The sequence below is a fragment of the Apteryx rowi genome, unplaced genomic scaffold (genome assembly GCF_003343035.1).
Source record: "Apteryx rowi isolate R43461 unplaced genomic scaffold, aptRow1 scaffold_1206, whole genome shotgun sequence".
NCBI lineage: Eukaryota > Metazoa > Chordata > Aves > Apterygiformes > Apterygidae > Apteryx > Apteryx rowi.
In genome coordinates, this window is record NW_020447427.1 from 83,154 (window position 1) to 105,430 (window position 22,277).

The 22,277-nt window shown below is 35.7% G+C and overlaps 1 protein-coding gene across 5 annotated transcripts in view; it reads left to right on the plus strand.

Moving 5' to 3' along the window:
- Positions 1 to 22,277, plus strand: part of LOC112977930 (palladin-like) — a 107,779-nt gene that overhangs the window by 83,125 nt on the left and 2,377 nt on the right. For all 5 annotated transcript variants that reach the window (XM_026090886.1, XM_026090896.1, XM_026090878.1 and 2 more), the window contains 7 exons: positions 8,058 to 8,236; positions 10,920 to 10,986; positions 11,648 to 11,753; positions 12,720 to 12,794; positions 14,934 to 15,075; positions 15,388 to 15,411; positions 21,903 to 22,022. In XM_026090886.1, the coding sequence (XP_025946671.1) occupies positions 8,058 to 8,236; positions 10,920 to 10,986; positions 11,648 to 11,753; positions 12,720 to 12,794; positions 14,934 to 15,075; positions 15,388 to 15,411; positions 21,903 to 22,022 (713 nt within the window). The remainder of the gene's footprint in view (positions 1 to 8,057; positions 8,237 to 10,919; positions 10,987 to 11,647; positions 11,754 to 12,719; positions 12,795 to 14,933; positions 15,076 to 15,387; positions 15,412 to 21,902; positions 22,023 to 22,277) is intronic.

The window sequence follows — 22,277 nt, forward strand, 5'->3', positions numbered from 1 at the left end:
CACTAGTTATAGAAGTTACTCAGTGAAATGCGAAAGAATTGTTACTTTTAAGTGACTAGCTGTATATGTGGCAAATAGTCAGCAGGCTTGTTGTGAGAGGTTGTTTGCAGTACAGTATTTTCTCTTTTCGATGATCTGATGATTACCCAAACCTGGAAGGAACTGAATTATTTATCCAAGTCTATTTGTCACTTAAATTGCTGCTTCGGAAAATGACATATTTATACCACTGGTTTGTGTCCAAATATAGAAGGGTAAATTCTGTGTAAGGTTTCTCAGATTGTTCTGTCAAATCTATGTGTTATACCGACAACTGCTCAATGCGTTTGTCTTCAGAAGCCATCCAGTTAAAATCAAGAGTAATAAACTACTTTGTGGTTTGGTGATGGACACAAATAAGGACAATATCAAAGATAAATCAAACTGGTATGAAGTAGGATTTAAACTTTGGTCTTCAGAAATGGAAGATGAGTTACACAACATACTCTTCGGCATTCCTTTATTGCCTATATGAAGAAGAAGTTGCTGTCCAGGCACTTTCTTTAATATTTTCTGCTTTCTTGGTCAATTAAAAAAAGACTATCTCCTTCCTATTGTTACTAAATAAATAAATCTGCACAGATGCCTTCTGTTCTGCATGATGAAACTGGATTGCCTGAAGTGTGGTATCACCTTTGGATACCACTGGATACGTGTGTATACCTGAAGTATGAAATATCATTTGCTGCAACCCATAATAAGATCAGATGGTAAGAGTCACTTCCCCATTTCTTTAGCCTGTTTAGTCATAAATGTACCTCCGAGACTTTGAAGCAGGTTCATCAACAAGAAAGTTGCTAGATATTTGTCATTTTTCAAGTTTAAATTATTCTTCTGTTAAACTTTGAAGTTAATATTTTTCCAGTAAAAAGTTACTCCTGCAAGAAGTGAGTATCTAGGCATGAACATTACCTTCATGTCTTGCACAACCTGTTTATTAATCACAAATATTCTGTTTTCCTTTCTATGTGGTATATTATCTCTGTTTTTTATAAAGAAAAATTTAGCATTAATTTTTTCATTGTTATCATGGAATATAATACAGTTTTGTTCTTTAAATTACCATTTTGCCATTTTTTTCTTTTTAGTTTTCTTTTTTAGTTCAGATATTCCGTTATTGCATGAAATCATGCGCATCATCTAGACTTCTTGAGAATATAGGATTAACACAGAGACATGCAATTTATCCTAATGAAAGTTTACTGAAGTAGAACAGTTTGGCATTACTGACTGATTCTTCTCAATCGTTTTCCATAGTACAGAGTCAAATTATGTGAAATAGAACCCCCCCCCCCAAATTTATCTATTTAAATTATTGTTTATGCTTCTCCCACACCAAGGCCACATCTTTAAGACTTTCAGAAAGAAAAGACATGTCTGAATCTAAACAGAAGTGTAAGCATCCCTGTAAAAAAAAAAAAAAAAAAAGGTGGGGGGAGGGAAGGAAATATAAAAGATTTATATTTCAGGACAAGCTTGTCCTGAATCTTTAATTCAATAGAGAATTACTGAGAGATGTAGTCATAGTTCCAAATATCTTCATTCCTTTAGTTTGTATTATGATGTGCACAACTGTTTTGACTAAGGGGCTCCGTTAAAAATAACTTGTAACAAAAAGCTGCAGTAAAGCAGAAAGGGCGAAAGTAATATGAAATAGCTGCATCAGTGGTGAATTTGTAATAAGAATAAATTTCAGCAAATTCAGTAACTCCAGAGGGAAGCACTTGTGGCATAAATTCTGATTGTGCATAAAAATAATTAATAGCAGATTTGAAATCAGTAGTATTATGCTACATTGAAAGTGAGAGAATGTAGAACAAGCAAAGGTAACTGGCAAGCAAATAAAAATTTAAAATTCTCTTAAGCTAAAATATGAAATAAAGTGTGTTCTCTAAAAGACAATGTATTGTCAAGTTAAAGACATTTTTGGTAAAATATTTGTGTTCTCAATGTAGTCAGTTCTTGTCTCAATTTTGCRTTGTCTTGTGTGAATATCTCTATCAGGCAGGTAATTAAAAAACCCTTCAGCATAAATRCATTTTTAAAAAGATTCTGTACTTCAAAACTGCAAAGTGAGGTCTAGAATTATGAAGACAGAAACAAGATACAATCTAAAATATTTTAAGAGCTTTTGTGCAAAACCTGTGATTTTAAGACAGACCAATTAGTTTTTAATCTGGTCGGGCACTGCTGTTTTTCTCTTGTCGTTAGCTGCGCGTGGGTAATAAGGCTGTGGAACATTGCCGTACCCGGAGGGAACAATCCCAACTACAGGCTGTCTCTGCTGTAGCTCTGAATATCTGGTTTGGAGCTGTCAGAAACTCAGGCTAGCTTCACAGTTGATTTCCTCAGGGATAGGATCTCTTCACTAAATATCTCATGTGGTATCAACATCAACGGACTAGACAGCTACAGCCAAAATGAGTAAGTTAAGCAGAGCCTTGTCCCACAAGAAAAGCTAACAGAAAGAGACTTGGAAAACCTACACAAGAAAGGAGGAAAGGAATTTTCCTCTTGACAGGAATAAGCTAAAGATGATCTGTGGAGCTACTGCAGCCTGCAAACAGCAATAGATGCCATTGCCCACTTCTTGTGGGAACTTTGGAGCCCAGGGCTCAACTGGTCACATCTGTAGCTTCTTTCCCCTCTCCTCCTTGAGTCCTTGCAAAAAGAGTGATGCACAGCCTGACTTTGGAGGGAGCGGAATGGCAGGCTAAGATCTTGAGCTATGTCATGGAAATGCAGCCATTTTGCTATTCCTCTGGCCCTTTTATACTCTTCTGGGAAGATGGTATTGATCCCTGAGTACATAATCTTGCAATTTACTCAGCTCTGTGTGAAGCCCTTACTGAAATCAGTGAGAGCTTTGAGATCATTTGCAACACCTGAAGAATCAGTTACAGTCTGTATAAGCAGCAGACCCATTTGTAATACTATGCGTTTTTTATTAAATGGCTTCTGTGGTTTTCAGCATGTTAAAGGCATTTTTGAACCTCCTCAACTGGAGATTCAGGGAAAGCACCAGATTTTCAGCATCTCTATTCAGATCTGATTTTCTTCTAAGTTTTCAAAATAAAAACATTTAAAGTATGTACATTGCTACATTGTACATTGTAACTCTTTTATGAATTACCTATACAAATAAGAAAATTATATATAAAAGTATTGCATTACTAGTTGTGCAAAAATTGAGCTATGCACAACTAACGTAAGTATCTGAAATTGATTTATTTACTGCAGCATAGTCTAATTTTTATATGGTGAAGATGATTTCTTTTTAAAATCAAACTAAAAACATTTCTAAAATAGTAACAGTTTACAGTTGGGAAGTGCTGGACTTTTTAACTTGTATGGGGAAATTACAAAATGGAAGTTATACAGTATTATGATGGAAATACTGACTCTGCCAGTACAAGAATGTTAGAGTATTTCATTTTAACTTTTCTTGCTGGACATACTTAACACCACTAAGGATAAAATTACTTTTTAATTTACAACTTATCTCTCTCCGCTATTTGTAGTGGTCTGAGTTCCCTATTATAATACTTCCCTTAGGCTATGTCTTTAAGTTTCACTTCAGCTGCCATTTTAAATTAACTTTTAAGAGTGTGCAGAAAGGAAAGCCTCTCTATTCCTCAGTGACTTTCAGAAAACACAGGTTCCAGCAGGATTATACATTAGAGAGAACCTTGAGCTGTTTTTCTTAAGGCCCTGGTGTTCGCTCAGTCAGTGTACTGTTCAGCTCTGTTTATATTTTGTTCACAGTCATAAAAATCCCAGACACGCTCATATGTATTTCCATACATGGAGGATTGTCAGGATATAAAGAAAAGAAGAGTGAGGAAGAAAGGCAAATTGTATGAATTGCTACTTAATGTCAGTATATGCAAACTGCTTCTCACCTGGCTTCTCTGGCTGTCCTTTTTTGTTTGCTCATCAAGTTTTGCTGTCATACAATAATGTATCAAAAGGAAAAACAAATTAGGTTTTGCAGCATGTAAAGCAAGTATCTTAACCATTGTTCCTCTCACCTGGTGCCAAAATACCTCTAATTTGCTTCTTGGAATATTGACTTTCTAGCCCAGTGATTGTGTTTCAGTGCCTGCATTAAATACTTAATGGCTATTGTTTTAAGCTACATTAAATGAAGGATACAGTGTAGGTGGAAACTAAGCATTGTTGCAGAAAAGGAAAAATCAGGGGTAGTAGGGTGGAAATGCAGGCAGGAAGAAAAATGCAGGACAGAGAATGGGGAAGAAAGAAGCAAAGAGCAGAGAAATTCAGTGTGATGTGAAAGTTGGTAAGATACTTAATAACTAATAAAATGCATTCCACTTACATGAAATCTATATTCCTCCTATTTGATCTTTTTGCCAGCCTTCTGCCATCATTACAACATTTTCTGTGCTCGTTCAAGGGGATGCTTCTCTACAAATTTGCATGAACGCCAGCATGGCCTGCAGGCCATGGAAGCAAGCTAGAACTCTTGGTTTCTCATTCTGTGAGCTGATATGTGCACACATACGGAAGGCCTTCAGTTGGTCTCTCTCTGTTTTGTTTCTATCTATACACTTTATATAATATCAAGAACTTACAGCAAAGGGGTAGAGAAAAGAGTAGATTACTTTTTTTCCATTCAGTATCCAGAACCTGTGAAGCAGACCCTTTTTTTTAATGTATACCAGCTATCTCTATATGGGAATTCTCTTTTCCTTAAAACAACTGCCATGGGTTTGTTTACTCTCAGAGTCTGCTGGTTTTGTTTTGGTTTGGGGTTTTTTGGCTTTCCAGAAGCAACATTATTATTGCCTTCTCACACCTGAATAGTAATCCTCTTATCCCAAGAGGATTAGTAGGCTGGAATAGACTGCACATGAGTTAATGCTGTCCTAGTTGGCATAAACTTGGAATTTTCTGCAAGATTTTCTTTGTGTCTGTTTTCCTCTGTCTAGCCATGACTCCTTCAGGTTTGTATGGGCCCATGTCCCTTTGATAGTGATTTGTTGTTTGCTTTGGTGGTCTCTCTCCAGAAAGAGAGAATGCTTCAAAGATTTGTCTTTGAATCTTTTTCAGTCCTTAGGAACAGAAATTCCTCTTCCCATGAGTATTCCATGTGTAATGGCAGTAGGGCTGATGAGGCCTGTAGATATCACTGTCTATTGATTATCATTTTGTTCCTTATAATAGTCCAAACTGTATAAAAGATGGAAAACTGAAATTTGGTCTGTCTTCAGGCAGCAGATACTTCATTTAGTTTTATTAGCTGACAGACACTTTTTTTCTTCATAAACTCTGGTGAACCGAACTGGAAAACTAGCAAGTTAATTGCAAATAAAGTATTTCTGTTGAGTATTTTCTCATTCACTTTAATTTTTATTTAATCTCCAAAAGAAATTCACATAAATTGCTCCTCACTTTCTGTCAACAAGTAGCTGAACAAGAAAGAAAAAAGCAGTTAGAAAGCAAAAGAGAATATAGCTATGTCTACTCCACTGTTCTTCATTTCAAAAAGCCCTGCTGTTGCCTAGTGTGGATGGTGAATTCTCCTTTCTACTGTAAGCAATGCAGTCAAACATCAAGCCTGTTTCCCATTCATTAAATATCACATTAATGATGGATGAGATAATTTTGTATTGAATTGCTTAGTAATGTGTTTTTCTCCCTGTCAGACAGTGTCTGATGTAGCAGGTCAGGACTTGTTTTCAGTGATAAATCACTGATTTACCAAACATGTAATGATTCTCAACTCCAACAAGAGTTGAGGAATAGCTCCCACTGATGTCACTTGAGGCGAGCTGTGTATATGCAGGAATGAAGCAACGATATAGAACTTGCCCTCCTAAGAAAGCAGCTTGATTATTAAACATCATCTGACAAAAATACATTAAGGATCTTTCTACTTTATAACTATATGCTTATCATAATTTCTTAAATACTTTGTGAACATGGAACTTGGGAGACAGTAGAAACCTGTACAACATGCATGAAATTAAGAGGGGATCTATCTCAGAAAATAATTAGGCGTGGAGGAGAGGTTTTCCCTTGCAGGAGGTTTCTGGGAAGGAAAGAAGAACAGGACTAGTGGTTAAGTAGGATTCCATTCCTCATATTATGGGCTTTTGTATGTGATTGTCCAGAAGTTGAATTAACCTCTCATGGATATTGTTTAAAATATAACTTAGGAAAGGCTGCACAGAGTTTGAGGCTGATGGTCTGATCAGTAGAAATAGTAGCAGAGGTCCTCGCACTAGGAGATGGGAGGAGTTGTGACACGGAGTAGAAGGAAGGGGAAGAGGAGGAACAGAAATGTTAATTTTGGCTGCTGAGCTCACAGAATAAATCTGTCTCTGGGCCTAGTAGTTGTAAAAGTAGGCCAAAGGGGTCTAGTGAGTAAACAAAGGGACATTTATTAGTTCCTTGCAAAAATGATACTTTCTGTGTGCACTTTCTGGGCACAATAGAAGACAGAAAAGGAACTCGTTAGTCTTTTAATTACAGAAGAGAATTGTATATGATTTTGATGCCACTATCGACATTTTTTAGCCTTCAGGAATACAAGCTCTGTTCTTCAGAAGCACAGAGGACTTGCCCACAGTTCTGAATGTCATTAAGGAAAGTTGTCTCATGTAAATCTGTTGGATTTCTTACTTTGCATTCTGAAATAAACATGAAATTTCAAGTTCTACAATCTAATACTGTCAGAAAAAAGTTCTGTAACATTTTTTCTTTCTGCTAATTATATGTTCTTGATTTAAAAGAAAAGCAAGAGAAGTGAGGCAGTCCATCTATAGCGACTCCGCACTGGTTGTTATTGCATGACGTATGGCATCCTGCAGTGTTCCATGCTCTTCTAACTCCTTGGGATTATTTTATTGTCTGGGGGCAGGGAGGAGAGCAAAACAGCTGTAACAGCAGAAGTTCTCTTGGAAGCATATACAGACTAAATAATAATAAATAATATCATCAAATGTTTTTGGTGGCAAATTTTAAGTCTTTAAAAATATTTTTAGTGTCTTTTAATTTGAGATAAATTCTCAGTGATATTATTTATTTTTATAAAATTCTATACTACATTGGGAAACTAGAAGTGTCTGTAAGTGAAGGAGAATGAAAGACCATTTATGAAGCCTGCTGTTGAAAATTAATCATTTTGTCTTTATGCTCACTACAGCAAGGTTCATATTTTGTGGTGCTGCCAGAGTAGGCTTGGAAGGAAAGGAGTGCAGAAAGAGATCTGAGTTCAGTAAAAGAGCACAGCTCAGGATCATGGCATGAGGGGATGGCAGGGGAGAGCAGTAGAGATCAGAGTGAGTTTGGGAGATTGGAGTGGGAATAGCAAGTTCTGGAAGATCCGGCAGAATTTGTTTTCAGGAGATGGTGAAAGTTTGAGGCTGGAGGCAAGGTTCTTCCCTAACTATTTTCCTTTTGTGGCTCACTGACCTGCCAGCCTCACAGAAATGCATGGTGGCCATGGGAAAAAAAGAAAAGAAAAGAAAAGAAAAGAAATATCTTCTGATCACACTTGCTGAGCTGCTAGAGATAAGGATAAATCACAGAGTAGCCTATAAGAATAGGACTAGCTGATAGGATAGAATCAATTAGAAAAAAGTGGGAACTGGTATCTCAAAAATCAAACATTCTGAGCACTAGGAGGAAGGAAGCAGCAAGTTAAATTGAAATGAGTTAGACTGTAGTCAAAGCAAGCTAGTACATAAGCATCTAGAAAGCAGAAAGCATTAATTGCACCAAAAAGGACAGGGGATAATTAGATTTAAAATGTCAGTGGGTACAATTTACTCAATATTCAGAAATTTCTTGCTACCTTTTTAATAAAGTTTATTCAAGCAAGTTATTTCTTTGCAAATTCCATAATGCACATAAAAGCACCATGTGCTGATTCAATAGCAATTTAGATTTTTGCAGCAAAATGTAATGTCTTCTTCAATGTGATGGGCCTGAGTCAACCCTTTTTTTTTTTTTTTTTCCCCCCTGTCTTTTTAAATGTGTGTGGGCTACAGATGGTTCTGTGAAGGAAAAGAACTGCAGAATTCCCCTGACATTCAGATCCATTCTGGAAGTGGAGGACTTCATTCCCTAATTATAGCAGAAGCCTTTGAAGACGATACTGGACGCTATACTTGTCTGGCTTCAAATTCCATTGGTTCAGATAGTACATCTGCTGAAATATTCATTGAAGGTAAGAAAAAAGGTGAAATAAAAAGATACTCAACACATACAGAAAAAGCCAAGCTGAAATTTACTTTGGGTTTTCTATGTTAGGATTACCTTTGTTTTGGTGACATTTGGTGGTATTTCTCTGCTTCCCTTTAATACAATACATTTTGAACACTGCATCATATTAATTCAGGTATTTCAACAAATGTTCCAAAAATTAATGGTCAGAATGCTACTTATTTGAGGTAGAAGTAGGGTCAAAAATGGAAAATGAGGAACAAGCAGAGCTTCTGTAATACGATTAACTAGTCTCTGTAAATCAAAGAGTTGACTGGTGGTGCCAATAACAATTTTCAGTACAGCAGTGTAGCCCTGTCTTAGCTCTGAACTTCCTTCCAGTACAATCATATCTATAATTCTTCATGTTTGCTACACTGATTTTAAGTCAGGGTAAGACCCAATCATATTGGTTTTGCCCAGAATCAAATGCTAGTGATTGTCTAAATCTTTCTTTAATTCAATATTAGTCATAATTCAAGTATTATTTTCTCTGAGGAAAGTTAATGATTTGACCATGAGTAAAATAATTAAAGGAATTTTTTAGTGGATGACCATATTTTAGGCATGATTATATTAACTGAATTCTGATTTTTATTTTAATTCATGTATCTTTTAGTCATTTTTGGCAACACTTATTCTTTTACTGGTTTTGTATTCATAACTCATTAACATTCATTTAATAATTGAAAACATAAATAAATATAACAAACAGTTGGAAAAAATTAGTTTGAATAATACCATACCAGAATGATTAAATAGCTTAGGATTAACAAAGCAATAAACTTTTCTCTGTACATTAGTGAAATCATGAGAGATATGCATTATTTATGGGGATTCTTTCATTATGTTTTTTATTCCCAGAACTGTGTTATCCTGCATTGAGATATATTAGCAAAATCCCCAAGATTATTCTGATTTCTAGTAAGATTTTTCTTTACAGGGGAAGGATGATTTCAGAAATACTCAGATATAGTACAGATATATAATTATATACTCTGTGAAATTATGATAACAGAAAAAACACTAAAAAAGAAATAGCTAGAAAGAAACAACCCTAAAAAGAAATAGCTAGAAAGAGAGAGTGTCTCTCTTAAAACAATTCATTTTCTGAGATCTGGCTAAGTCTTACCATGTGGAAATGTTGTCTTGAAGTTTTATGGCATGCAACTTGAGAGAACTGTAAGAATTGTTATTAGGCTCCTCCCCTCGGGTCTTTAAGGAAACCAGGTTGCCATACAAACACTGTTTTGTACAGACATTGATGCCTCGTGCTTCCTTCTGTGCTTCTGTCACAGCCATGCAATACTTTGTTAGCCTTTGCTTATGAGAAATGCTTTCATGTAGACCTGTTTTGTTCACCTGGCATTGCTGCTCTCTTCTTAACTTTTTTGTGCTACTTGTTCCTTGGTTTTTTAGAGTCTAAACTTTGTAAATAAATAAGGTACATGGGTGCCAAGTCCAAGCTTTATTTCATCAGAAGTCAGTCTATACAATACTATGCATATTGCTTATGATTTGATTATAAATACACAAATACAGTTATGTATATTTATGCACAAATCCATAGAGGATTGATATGAACTGCATAAATGCCTAGAGTTAATTTTGTATGAAGTGCTGGTTGCTATTTGGAAAAATTAGGACAATGGGAATAAATACCTTTTTTTTTTTTTTTCTTTAAGTGAGTTCAGGATATTTCCAAACACACATTATATCAAAACTTCCGCTGCCAGGAAACACCAGTATGTAAATGTTATGTATAGTTCAATATAAGTAGTCTGAACCGTGGAGATAGTGGGTAACAAATTTAGTCTGCAGATGTCTTGTTATACTGAGTTGCTTTTAATTAAGGATGGAGATTAGTTATCTGTGAATATGCCATATGTTTGCTTAAGCTGAAAGGAGGATAAAGCTATTTGTCTTTTTGTGCAGGTTTATGATAATGTTATTTATTAGTTCACAGTCCTGCTGAAAAGGAAAAAAAACAGCTTCAAAATCACACTGACACAAGAGTCCTTTAGGCATTTCATTTATGCCCAGGCATTAATAAGCGTCACTGATATACAAGGCATCTTAAATTAATATCACTATCTGACAGTTCAGAAAGCAAAGTATATTATGTAGTATAAATACTTAATGATTCCCACTTTAAACAGCTTCTGGTAAAACTCTCCTATGTATGTCCACATCTTACCACTTACCATTTTCTTACCTTTCTTTTTGTTACACCACCAACTCCCTTCAGTTAGTTCATTGACTACTCCTATACTAAAATAAATTTTAAAAATCTTTAACATTTAAGTCAATAAAATTACAGATTTCCAGTACAGTGGTAGTAGTATTTGCTTCAGTGTGAGGGAGGGCAGCTAAGAACCTAGGGACAACAGTTTGCAATTAAATCAGCATGGTTATGATTCCTGTAACTGTCTAAAGTTCATAGTTATAAAGTTTTATCAGGTAAGAAAAGCTGCAGTAGTTTTTTACAGAGAATTCTCAACTCTGTATTACCATGCTTTTGCTAATGGTGCCTACTGCAAGTCAGCTCAAGTGAAATGTGAAAGCAGCAAAGTTTTTTTCTGTTGAATTTAAACATAGTAGAAATCAATAAAAGGACATGAGAGTACTGAACATACTTTCTTTTCCAGGTGCCAGTTCCACAGATTCAGAGAGTGAAAGTTTAATTTTCAAATCAAAATCTGGAGCTATGCCACAGTAAGTGTGCAAAGTAGAACCAGTGCTATATAAATGTACTATGCAACCATTCTTAATACAGGACCCCAGAAAATCTTTGGCAGTTTTAGATCTGAATAAGCATCCGGGCAGAATATGTATGTGTGTGTCTTGTCCTTGGCTTTTCCCCTTCTCTAATGTGATATAAATGTGTTGTATTATGACTGTGAATTTTATTAACGTGCTTATTCCGTTTAGGAAGTCTGGCCCTACTCTGACAACATTTTTGTTGATACAGATTTTTCATGTTTAGCAGTTACTTTTAGTTAATACAGTCTTCATTTGTAACCACCTGGACCTATTCCTGCAAAAAAATCAGGCAGACGCCTACAATTAAAGAAACAAAATACATTTCAGTTTGTATCTTAAAACAGTACTTTTTATTACAGTATTAAAATGTAAATTAGCCAAAGACCGTGTTCCATTCAAGCTTCCTCCAGTGCTGATATTTTCAGCTGATAATGTTTGCCTTATATCCAAAATGAAAATATAAGATGGTTATGCAAATATGAAATCATGATCAGCACCAGTTTAAATGAAATTATTGAAAAAGCAGAAGATACAAGGTGGTTTATATTGGTTACAAACTAACACATTCTCATTTCAGATCTTGTAAAGTATTTGTTTGTTTTTTTTTTACCAGGGCCCAAAAGAAAACCACCTCTGTTTCTTTAACAATAGGATCTTCTACACCAAAGTCAGGAGTCACCACTGCTGTTATTCAGCCTATCTCTGTGCCCAGTCAGCAGGTATTCAGACACCATTTTTTAAATTAGTAAGAGTATTTTAAATTTGATTTCAAAATTAGGGGKTTTTTTTAACCCGTTATTTTGTGGAAGTATATTACTGAACTTTAAACTTATTATCTTAAGAATGACAGTAAAAAAATTGAATAGTTGAATGGAGCATAAAAGTAAATATGTGTATGTATTCTTACACAGTGTTTATCACTGCAGCATGTGAGCAGCTGACAGTTCTGGTGATGCTGAGAATAACATAGGATATCACTTGATAGTGATTCATTACAGTTCCAAAAGAATATAATAAGACTGCCTGCAATATTAATGACATACTTTTAGCAACAAACTTTTTARTTTTATTATCTCTTGTTATTTGAATCATATTGCTGTCATCTCTCTGGGCCTATTAGAGAAAGTTAAACTTTACTGACTTGAGCTTTAAATGTAGAAAATCAATGTTCTTAAGGTTATAAAAAGTTTTATAACTTCTCTGGGTGACTTGCACAGATTTTGTGTATAATTCATATAATATAAATAAAATAAAAATCTCTGTTAGACTGTAAAGGGTAACTTCTTTTCCCTTCCTTTTGTTAACCTTGATAAACTTTTAGGTACCCTGATTTATTTATTATTACATCAGTCTAAGGGATGTAATAACAGAAGATGCAGAAGTGCTTCAGTGCAAAAGACTGACTTGAATGATATTCACAGGAGTCAAACACACAAAATACTTCAAGGCAATGAGAGTTGGGCACAAAGTTCTCATGGGGAGTATAGAAACCTTTAAAACTTGCATTTCAGTTTCAGAAATATAACAGATGTGAAACAGTGATGTCACTCAACGTGTGCTATAATGAGAACACCATAATAAGGCTGTACATTTGCAAATTTATATCATTGCATAGATACACAGATCATATTATTATTCCAACCAATATACTTATCATTTCATAGCATTGTTACATTGCTTTCCAGGTCCAAAGCCCTACTTCACATCTCCACCGTCTGGATGGATCCAAGCCTATCTATTCTGCACCTATTTTTACAAAGGTCTGTTTCATCCATCATGATTTTTATGTCATACTTCTGCAGTCCAGAAGGAAATATCAAAATGATATATCCTAATGCAGGAATTCTTTGATCACATTAAACCTTTTACAGTTTCATTATGAGGGTCCTTTTCAGTCTGAGCATAAATGGCTTACTAAGAAAATATGTTTCCACTGCAACAGTGAAAATCTCTCATACCTTCTACCCTATTCAAATAATTAGAGAACTTGCATGAATATTCAGTATGTGTTATCTTATGCCCATGACTGTCATCCGTTGAGAGGTCTTTGTAAAATAAAACAAAGTAGGCACCAATCGTGCATCATTATCATGATAAGTCTTATTTCCATGAATTCATCTACTAACAGAACAAATAACGGAGATAGGATTTCTTAACTGGTTTTAGAACAAATCCATCCAGATATGTTAGTTAAAAATGCAATCCAGATATTCTTTATTGGGAAGTCTTTTAAAATGTAAGGCGTAGAATTGCTAGAAAGGAAGTTTTCATTCAGTAGTTCTTAACTAATTATTTAAGTTAATCGTTATCCTCGCGTTCACCCCAAATTAACCTTAACATTTGGGAATTAGGTAGACCAACATAATAGCAAAAAGAAGGACAGCCTATCTCCCTGTTCTCTAAGATACAGCTTTCAGCAAAATTATGATTTGCATTGTACACACAAAGATTTTCATAGCAGGAACTATTACTTAATCAGTATTTGTTGCACTCAAAAGAAGAAAATAAAGTACTTGTGGTTATTATTTCAGAAAAACAATTTGACTAAAAGCTGATGTGGAGCAACAAACAGTTTTACCTAAAGGAGATAGTAAGAAAAAGTAAGCTCTGTTCTCCAGAGCTTTCCAGCTTGGCTCCAACCCATCCCTTTCTCATGGCAGGAAAGGTCTGATTCTGTCCCTCGTAATCCTGCACTGATGCAACAGCAGTGCAGGCATCGCAGCAGTGTGAAGAGCAGCCGTGCAGGGGATTAGAGAGAGTGGTTGCTACAAGGTAGGGAGGCAGGCAACTTTGTAGTAAAAGTGGGGAATAAGAGGAATCCAACCCTCGCTCAAAAACTGCCAAAGCATTCAAAACCCCACTCTTGCCTCCCAGTCCTCGTATCCCTTGTTTCTGAAATCTAATATTAACTGGATTAAGCCAGTTGGGACATACCAAACCAAAACAACTTTAATTATGGAAGAAATGAATCAGATATGAACAACAACAAAGAATGTACTTATCCAGCTTCCTCAGACAAATTTCTTTCTATGCAAACTTCAGGGAACAACTGAAAGATTTTTAGGTTTCCATGTAAAAAAATTCCTATATATTTGATTAAATCCAGGTCTGTGAATTGTAAGTGGGGATAACCCTGAGCTTAGACCTAACTTTAAGTGCTTTGCTGGATCAAGGCCTAAAATTTTAGTAATAAACTTGACAGGGAATGAGACAGCTAGTACAGTAAAAAAAGACTCTTTGCTTTGTAATCTTCAGATGGATATCAAAGACAAAAATAGTAGCTGTCTCCTATCTACTCTGTTAATTAAGTACTCTGCTTCCCCCTCTATCATTGTAGTTCTTCATCAAAGATCTAAGTTTTCCTTCAGATGTACATGAGAATCTATTACAGCCATAATTCTGTCTCAGAAGCTATCCATACACAAGCTAATATATCCCAATCGTATTTCCATTGTTTAATTTTGCCTGGATGGTTATAAATGACTGAGAGGAAAAGCAACTCTGCATTCTAGAGGATGACCTGAAAGCAGCACAGCTGCTCTCTCATGACCAACTCAATCAGTACATAGTCAGCTGCACACTCAGAATTTTAATCTCATCTTGTGGAAGAGGAATGAAAGCCAGAAGATCAGACCATAACTATCTGCTTGTCATGTTCTGAGGAATTAAGTCCTTCTACACCTTTTCAAACTGTAGTCATATTAAAAATATATTTGAAAATAGTGTATTTATTTGGTCTTAGCTATATAGCTGATATATTTAATGTAGTCAGAACAAAAATACCGCTCATAGAAAATGATTATTGCAAAAATACAACAACACAATAAAATAAAGGGAAGAGTATTTTTAAGAATGTAAGATGCCCCTGGTTCATTTGAATTGTGATGGTTGTGTTTCAGGAGCTACAAAACTCCACTGCGTCTGAGGGACAAGTTGTGGTATTGGAATGCAGGGTCAGAGGAGCTCCTCCCATTCATGTCAAGTGGTGTCGACAGGGCACTGAAATTCAAGATTCTCCAGACTTCCGAATTCTCCAAAAAAGTAAGACAATAATCCAAAGCAGCTACTTTTGATACAGGAGATGTGGGGGAAAATCATAATGTTAGTCTGTCAGGACTGAGTTTTGGTAGACCCCTCTCTTCCTCCCATTTCACTGATTATAATGGTTAAGAGTAATGTTAGAACTACTGCTATCAAGAGACAATTTCAGTCATCCTTATTTTTTAATGTGTCTGCACAGATTGTGTACTTGTCTACAGTATTTCATGTTCACTTAATATACAATTGCTTACTAATGTAATCTCTAACACCTTTTTTCTTGTTTGTTTCCCCTCCTTGTGATGTGATATGCAGAGCCACGATCTGCAACTGAACCTGGTAAGAATCATATGAAAAAATAATCTCTTGATTCACTAGCTCTTTGTGTTTGCATTGAAGCCATAAATAGAACAATGTTTCTGCTGAGCATTGGTAATACGAAACTCCCTTAAAGACAATGTTTCTTTATCACAGCTCCATACTTTACACTGTGCTTTACATCAATTCATTTATTAGTTAAACAGTAAATTCCATTCAGACCAGCAAAGAGAGCCCTGCAGCCTAAACTTTGAAGCAGACTTAATTCGCCGAATACAAGCATTTTGCAAGTTAATGAGAAAAAAAAAATCCCACAAAATTCCATCACCCGAATTGTACTCATAAGAGTTTCATAACACCCAACCACTAAATGCTAGTGTTTCCAGTTTAGCTTGACAGATGTGAGCAAAAGCTGATTCCAAAAAAAGGGCACTCTGAGTTTTTATAGTCTATTCACAAGGTAGAATTCCTAGATTTCAGCAAGCAAAAAGTGTTCTTTTTCCAGCTACAGGTTTTTTCTTTCTGCTTCTGCCTTTTTTTCATAGTTTTAGTTCTGTTGTAATATTTTAATAAGTCCCTTCCTGCTATCTAAAACCAATGAAAAAGTTCGAGTTTGGTGTTTTGTTCTCCCTGAATTCACTGAGCTAAGTACTATTACTGTAAGATTTGTCTGTGTATCGCTGGTAAACCCTTTCTTTTTCTGTTATGATAGTTTCTACTAACTCCCATTAAATAATGTGCAGTGTGTCTTACTCTTCACTGAAATCAGTGACAGAACTCCCATTGGCATTATTTGTGCAGGAATTGACCCTATGTATACAAAGGGTATGTAAATTAGTAAAGTTTGGGCAAAATGTAAATATTTCCTTTTGACATAAATTATAAGCCGTCTTTTGTTTATTAATAGTAACATCGGTAATAACAGAAATAAGTAACACTATTGCTTAGGATGGTATTAAGGATCTTAGAGTTTTTACGATAAGAAGATGGGGTGGGTTCCAGAAAGGCAGTAGGTACAGCACTGGTTTATGATGCAGTGCAGACTCTAAGAAGCCAGACAAAACAATACCTGCAGAGAAAATTGCTCATAAGCAAACAAGCAACTGTTGCTCAGTGCAGATGATGAGAATGTGTGCAAGGATCCAGTAAGGAAACCAACATGCCTGTGCTAGAGAAGTATTCAGAATTTTGAGAGATGGACATAATTTCTAAAATTATTCCCAAGTGTACATCTTCCATGGAATTTTGCATAAGTTGTAACAAGTTGTAGTGGGGCTTTAATTGCTGTTTATCAACTAAAGTCCAGCTGCCAGTAAACGCTTTACGGTGCTCAGAAACACTGGTCATTCTTTGTTAGGTCAGTATTAATGATTTAAAAAAAAAAAGGTTCCATGAATTCACACAGGTAAGAAATTATGAAGCAAGAGGGTTTTCTTGTTACATTTTTTTTCTTTTTTTGGTACATTCTATCTACCCTAATGTATTTTACACTCCTCTTTCTGTCTAGACAGAAATCAGCTTGCATCACAAATCTCTCCAGACTGCTTTGTGAATTAATAGCTAGTCAGATTACTTAAAGCCAGCATCACAGTTTGTCAAATTACCTGCYCTGTACTTCTTTCTTTGACATTTTGACTTTATACTGATTGAATCCTTCAAAGAACAGGCTGCCTGAGAATGAAAAATCCCATGGAGTCATTTGCCAGCTGTTGATACTTTGACCATTACTAAGCTGTCTGGAGGCAGCCACAAACTGTATTGAATTATGATAAAACAATTGTCTGATGGCATGTAAGAAGAAAACTAAATGAAGTAATTTTTCTTACATTGCCAGGGAATTGCTAAATATATATACTTTTTTCCTAAGCACAATACTGTGTATGTTGACCAAAAACATTTCAAAAGGTAGTCATCACTTCTCTTGGTTTGTGCTTTCTTGGTTCCCTGTCTGGCTGCTATGACCCAAAGTTCCATCTCCAGTAAGTAACTTCTTGGAAATTCCCACATATTTCTGCATAACATTTTAAACTGAAAATACATGGCAAATGTCACAGAAATGCTCCCTTCCTCCCTCCCCACCAAGAATATCAGCTTTCTGATAGCTGATGCTTCAAGCTGATAGCCTCAAAACACAGAAACTACAGTAGATCAGCATGCATGTTGGATCCCTTGTCTAGTTCAGCTCTCATGCAAACAGAAGAATTATGACTAAGAGTCTGGCTTCCGCTTTCACTACTGAGGAAGGAAGAAAGGCTTGAAGACAGCACTCTCCAAATTCTGGATGACTCAGGATTCCAAATGAAGAGAAGAGCCTTAAATAAACTAAAATTATCCTTCATTAAAGGTGATCTGATCAACCTCTGTGCTATTGCTTGTCACTTAAGTTTTCAATTGTACTCTGCTCTCCCAGGCTACATACAGAATTCTGGTCCTGTCAATGACCCCATCTTAAGTCTGACTGCTCAGACTGTCCTTGCTTGTTGATGCTTCCAAATTCAAAGCAAACCTCTGATCTTTTTTGTACTATGTGACTTTAAAATGATTGCTAGTATGTGTCTTCAACTGTAAATATTTAAAGCTTGTTGGGGTGCATTAATCATCACAGTTATGTTGCTAGATAGGCTGATCTAGGCATACACTTCAATTTAGCTGGCTTAAGCACCTGTAGCACCATAACTGCTTTAGTGTAAGCTTTAGCATGAACTTCTCCTTGACCCTAACACTGGCTTAGTTTCTTCTCCGTCCTGGACACTGACTTAGGAGCTAAAGTCCATGCTGCCATGGCAGTATTCCTATTTATTGGTACCTGAACTGGCTAGATTTCAGCCACCTTGAGCATCTAGGATCCAAACAACAAAATCTGCTATATGACAAATCGACTATGCTTGGTTTTCTCAGCTGGTTACAAAACTGATTCCAAGATCCACTTGACAAACTGGAGCTACTATCTGGATAGAATGAGGCGGTTGCAATTTGCTAAGAGAAGATGAAAATCTTGCAGGCCTAGTTCCTGATGCACACTGATGAAAGAGGTACTGATGGCTAGTATCCCACCAGAGGATTATGGGTTTCGTAAATAAACTGTCTTCAGAAAGCACTAATTTTATGTGTTAAGTGCTTATACTTGGATTTACATGAAGATGTAAGATGATCTGGGCCCATAGGATGAGGAAAACATCTTGGCTTATATAGGGCATCCATTCTTATGTGGTATATGCATGCCTCAGTAGAAGTCTTATTTCATATTTTTGTGTTATGTAGCAGTGCAGCCCTGATACTAATGCATTACAGTGGAGGAGACTACTGATCACATTTGGAGGTTAAAGCTGCAAGTCTAAGAAATACTTTACCTTTAGTCAGTGATATGCAGAAACACTCTGGAGATAAACACATTATAAGTGCTGAAATTTTTAAAATTGCAACAGTTTTCTGGCATTTAGTCTTAGAAAAGATTAGTTCTTCCTAATGGATTCATGAGCCATAAAAGGAAAGGATTACCATGTAAAATGTAATCTTGTTTGCTAAATAACTGAAAAAATAGTCAAGTATTTGCATGCCTAAGCATTTTATATGTTTCAGTGAACATGTTCACATGCTTTTGTATTCATTTAGTCAAGTGTTAAATATGTTTTAAGGCCCTGAGAACAGCATTTCAGAGCTGCTTTCGGGAACACATTTTTGTGATGAAATTATTTGTCAGCTGATGATTACAAGGAAGTAGAACGGACATTATTTACTTCAAATCATCAGATTCTACTTAGCACAGCAACAGAAAGAAAAAATAATTATGTAAGTGAGGATATAAAACTTGAAAAATACTCAGAGAATTATGCTTTCAGCTTAGGTTACAGAATTCTTTAAAGAACTCTCTTTTGTCAAACTAGTATTTTATATCTATGCATTACATTGATGCAAAGTAGTTAGCCTTTTAGCAAGGATCTGAAGGTCAGAGATTCTTGATCTGGGGGAAGCAAAACAACTGAAGACAATGGTATTGTGTCACTCACACTTGCCTTTTGCCCAAGCTGCCTTTTGATTATTTCTCATTTTAAAATGTTTTCAGTTTAGCCAGTTTTCTCATGATTGATCATAAGTGTGTTCTAGTTTGGTCTTCCAGCCAAGGAGACTGAGTTTTAAACTGATTATTTTCATTACTAGTTTATAGTAAATTTGTCTTAGAGGTATTACTGGAATTTTACCATACATGATTTTCAAATATGCTACTTAAGTAAACAAACCATATCATGGTAGAATCCTTTAGACTTCTTTTATCACTGAAAAGTGAAGATTAGCTCTTCTCATGTGATCATATTATATATTTAAAACATTTGAAAGAACGATGTGTATTAATTAGGTGTGCTGTTTGGAAAATAGGAATTCTGCTGACTGCTCTGTTTGGTAGTACCTTTGCCCTCACTCAGACAATAGTTCTCAGCATGGTGGGAATGATTTCCATTTGCAGTCCTGAAATACCCAGCTTTCAAAATTCTGCTGTTCATTTAATGGGAAACTATTGTGCTCTGTGTATCAGATTGCATCCCCAGAGACAGCTCAATCCAGGAGGATGCACGTGTTTAACAATATAGCTTAAAGATGCTTATGACACACCGAGACTCTGAAAAAGCTGATCTCAGTAGTCCAAAAACTAGCGTGTGTTACCCATTAGTTTCCTGATAAGACCTTTCATGAGTCATTAATCTTCATCTGGGTCAGATAAGATCCAATGTGCTGCAGTACTACCAGACATGCCTCTTGCAGCTACACAGAATGACTGTTCTGTGTTGCCAAAAAAAGCATGTTCGGCTGTCTGAAAAACAACTCTGTGCCAAATCTTCAGTGTTCATCATTCATTTTTAGCCCATCTCCAGCACAGAAAGTTCTTGGATACATTGTCATTTAAAAGTGAAAAATTCCTTAAAATTTTTGTTAGCTAAATGAAATACTGGTTCACCATTCCTCAGTGAAAATTAGGAAGGAAAAAGAAAACTACTAGGAAATGTTTTTGTTGTTTAAACTGAAAGAAATGAAGCTACCCTTACTGTAGCTCTTCTACAGAATAGTTTTCATGCAAAAGTTAGTCGAGTCTGAAATATTTTGCCTCATTTTTCAATTTTGTTTCTGTTAGCTATATTCCACTGACTTGGTTATAATATATAGGATTTGTGTAAATGTCCAAAATGCTTTTTTTATGAAACTGAATTCTGTAAAACTGTGAAATATGTTTTGTAATCAAGTGATTTTACATGGTTTGGTTCTGAGGCTACAAAATGAGTGTAATCAAAAGAAACTCCTAATTAACCAAAGAAGCCTATGGCTTCCTTGGCCTGGACTAACCCTTTAGTCCAGGACTAAAATTACCTAGGTATGCTGTGTATGTACTAGGATTATTTAGATTAGCTATATTGTCAGTTTTTTTAAAAAAGAAATAAAATGGGAGATAAAATAAAGTGACTTCTTTGAAGAGTCTGGAARAATTATGCCTAGATAATTAAATACATGCCCATTATAATGGATGAAATCATTTTAGAAAAAAAATTCCTAAGAGACTCAACCTGAAATATGAACAGCCCAGCTTTCATACAGGCTTTCTGACTGGGGCCTTGCTGTAATTGAGGCAGGCAGCATATGTTATGGCATATCAAAGTAGCATGACCAGGTTTGGAACAGGCCCAGAGTACGTCTGTATCGCAGCATTCTGAGGAATTTCTGGGGACGTTGTTTTGTCCTAGATTTTCCGTTTATCCATTTCCACTGCTGTAGAGGCAAAGACAGGTCATCTTCCCATGCTGCATCAGGGGCATATCTTGTGCATCCAAGGTTTTTAATTCTGGTCACTTTATACAGAAGAGCGAAATGGTCATAATGACAAAATACTTTATGGTTTTACTCAGAATGGGACTTAGATTTGAACTGTTGCATTGAAGACAGAAAATTATGGAAGAAAAGAATGATGTGAAAGTCACAAACTGAGCTATGAACTCAACACAATGCACTCTCAGAACTGAAAGAAAAATCAATACTTTTGAGAATTTTTTCCTATAGCTATAATTTTATAAAAAATGATACTGTTTCATACTTTATTTCTGTATATGCAGTTCTTTTTATTTGGTTTCTTTTAAACAGACATTCATATGCTCATGTTATTTACACAGATTCAAGAAGAGCTTGGAAGTATCAATTGTAAATGGAAACTGATCAGTTGATTTTATGCATCTGTACTAGTCCTACATAGAAATGAGCTCCTGTGTGTGCAAAGTGATTGTGCAGACTTGGGAGTGCAAAACCGTTGTTCAGCACAGGCCCCTTTTGAAAACTTAGTTCAGTAAATCTACTTGGTTCACATACAGAGTGATTTTCATTAACGCTATATCCTTTGGAAGCTCTTTTACAGTTTTCCTGGCATTTCTTTGTCTTTGGAACATTTTATGGTGTCCTACTAACATGCAATGCAAAGACATTACATGGTATTTCAAATACTTTATGATGCCATTTATTTATCTGTTTATTTGCAGAAGAGATATGTACCCTTGTAATTGCAGAAACATTTCCTGAAGATTCAGGAGTTTTCACATGCACGGCAACAAATGACCATGGGTCAATAACAAGCAGTGCGCAACTGAATGTCTGCTCAGGTATGTGATGAAGGAAAGGAGGAGTTTGTATCACAGATCTTAAATAATTAATTTACCCAATACCTGAGACATTATCAGTCTGCTTCCTTTGCGGAAGAGCGGCTCTAAGACAGGGACTCCTTTGGTAGATTTCCTTTTTGGTCTTGAGCTCTTCACACATTTCCCTCAGCACTGAGAGATATAATCTGAATATAAAAATTGTTGTTGTTGGGTGGGAGAATGTAATTTTATTTGTTCTCAAATAGCATGAAAAGG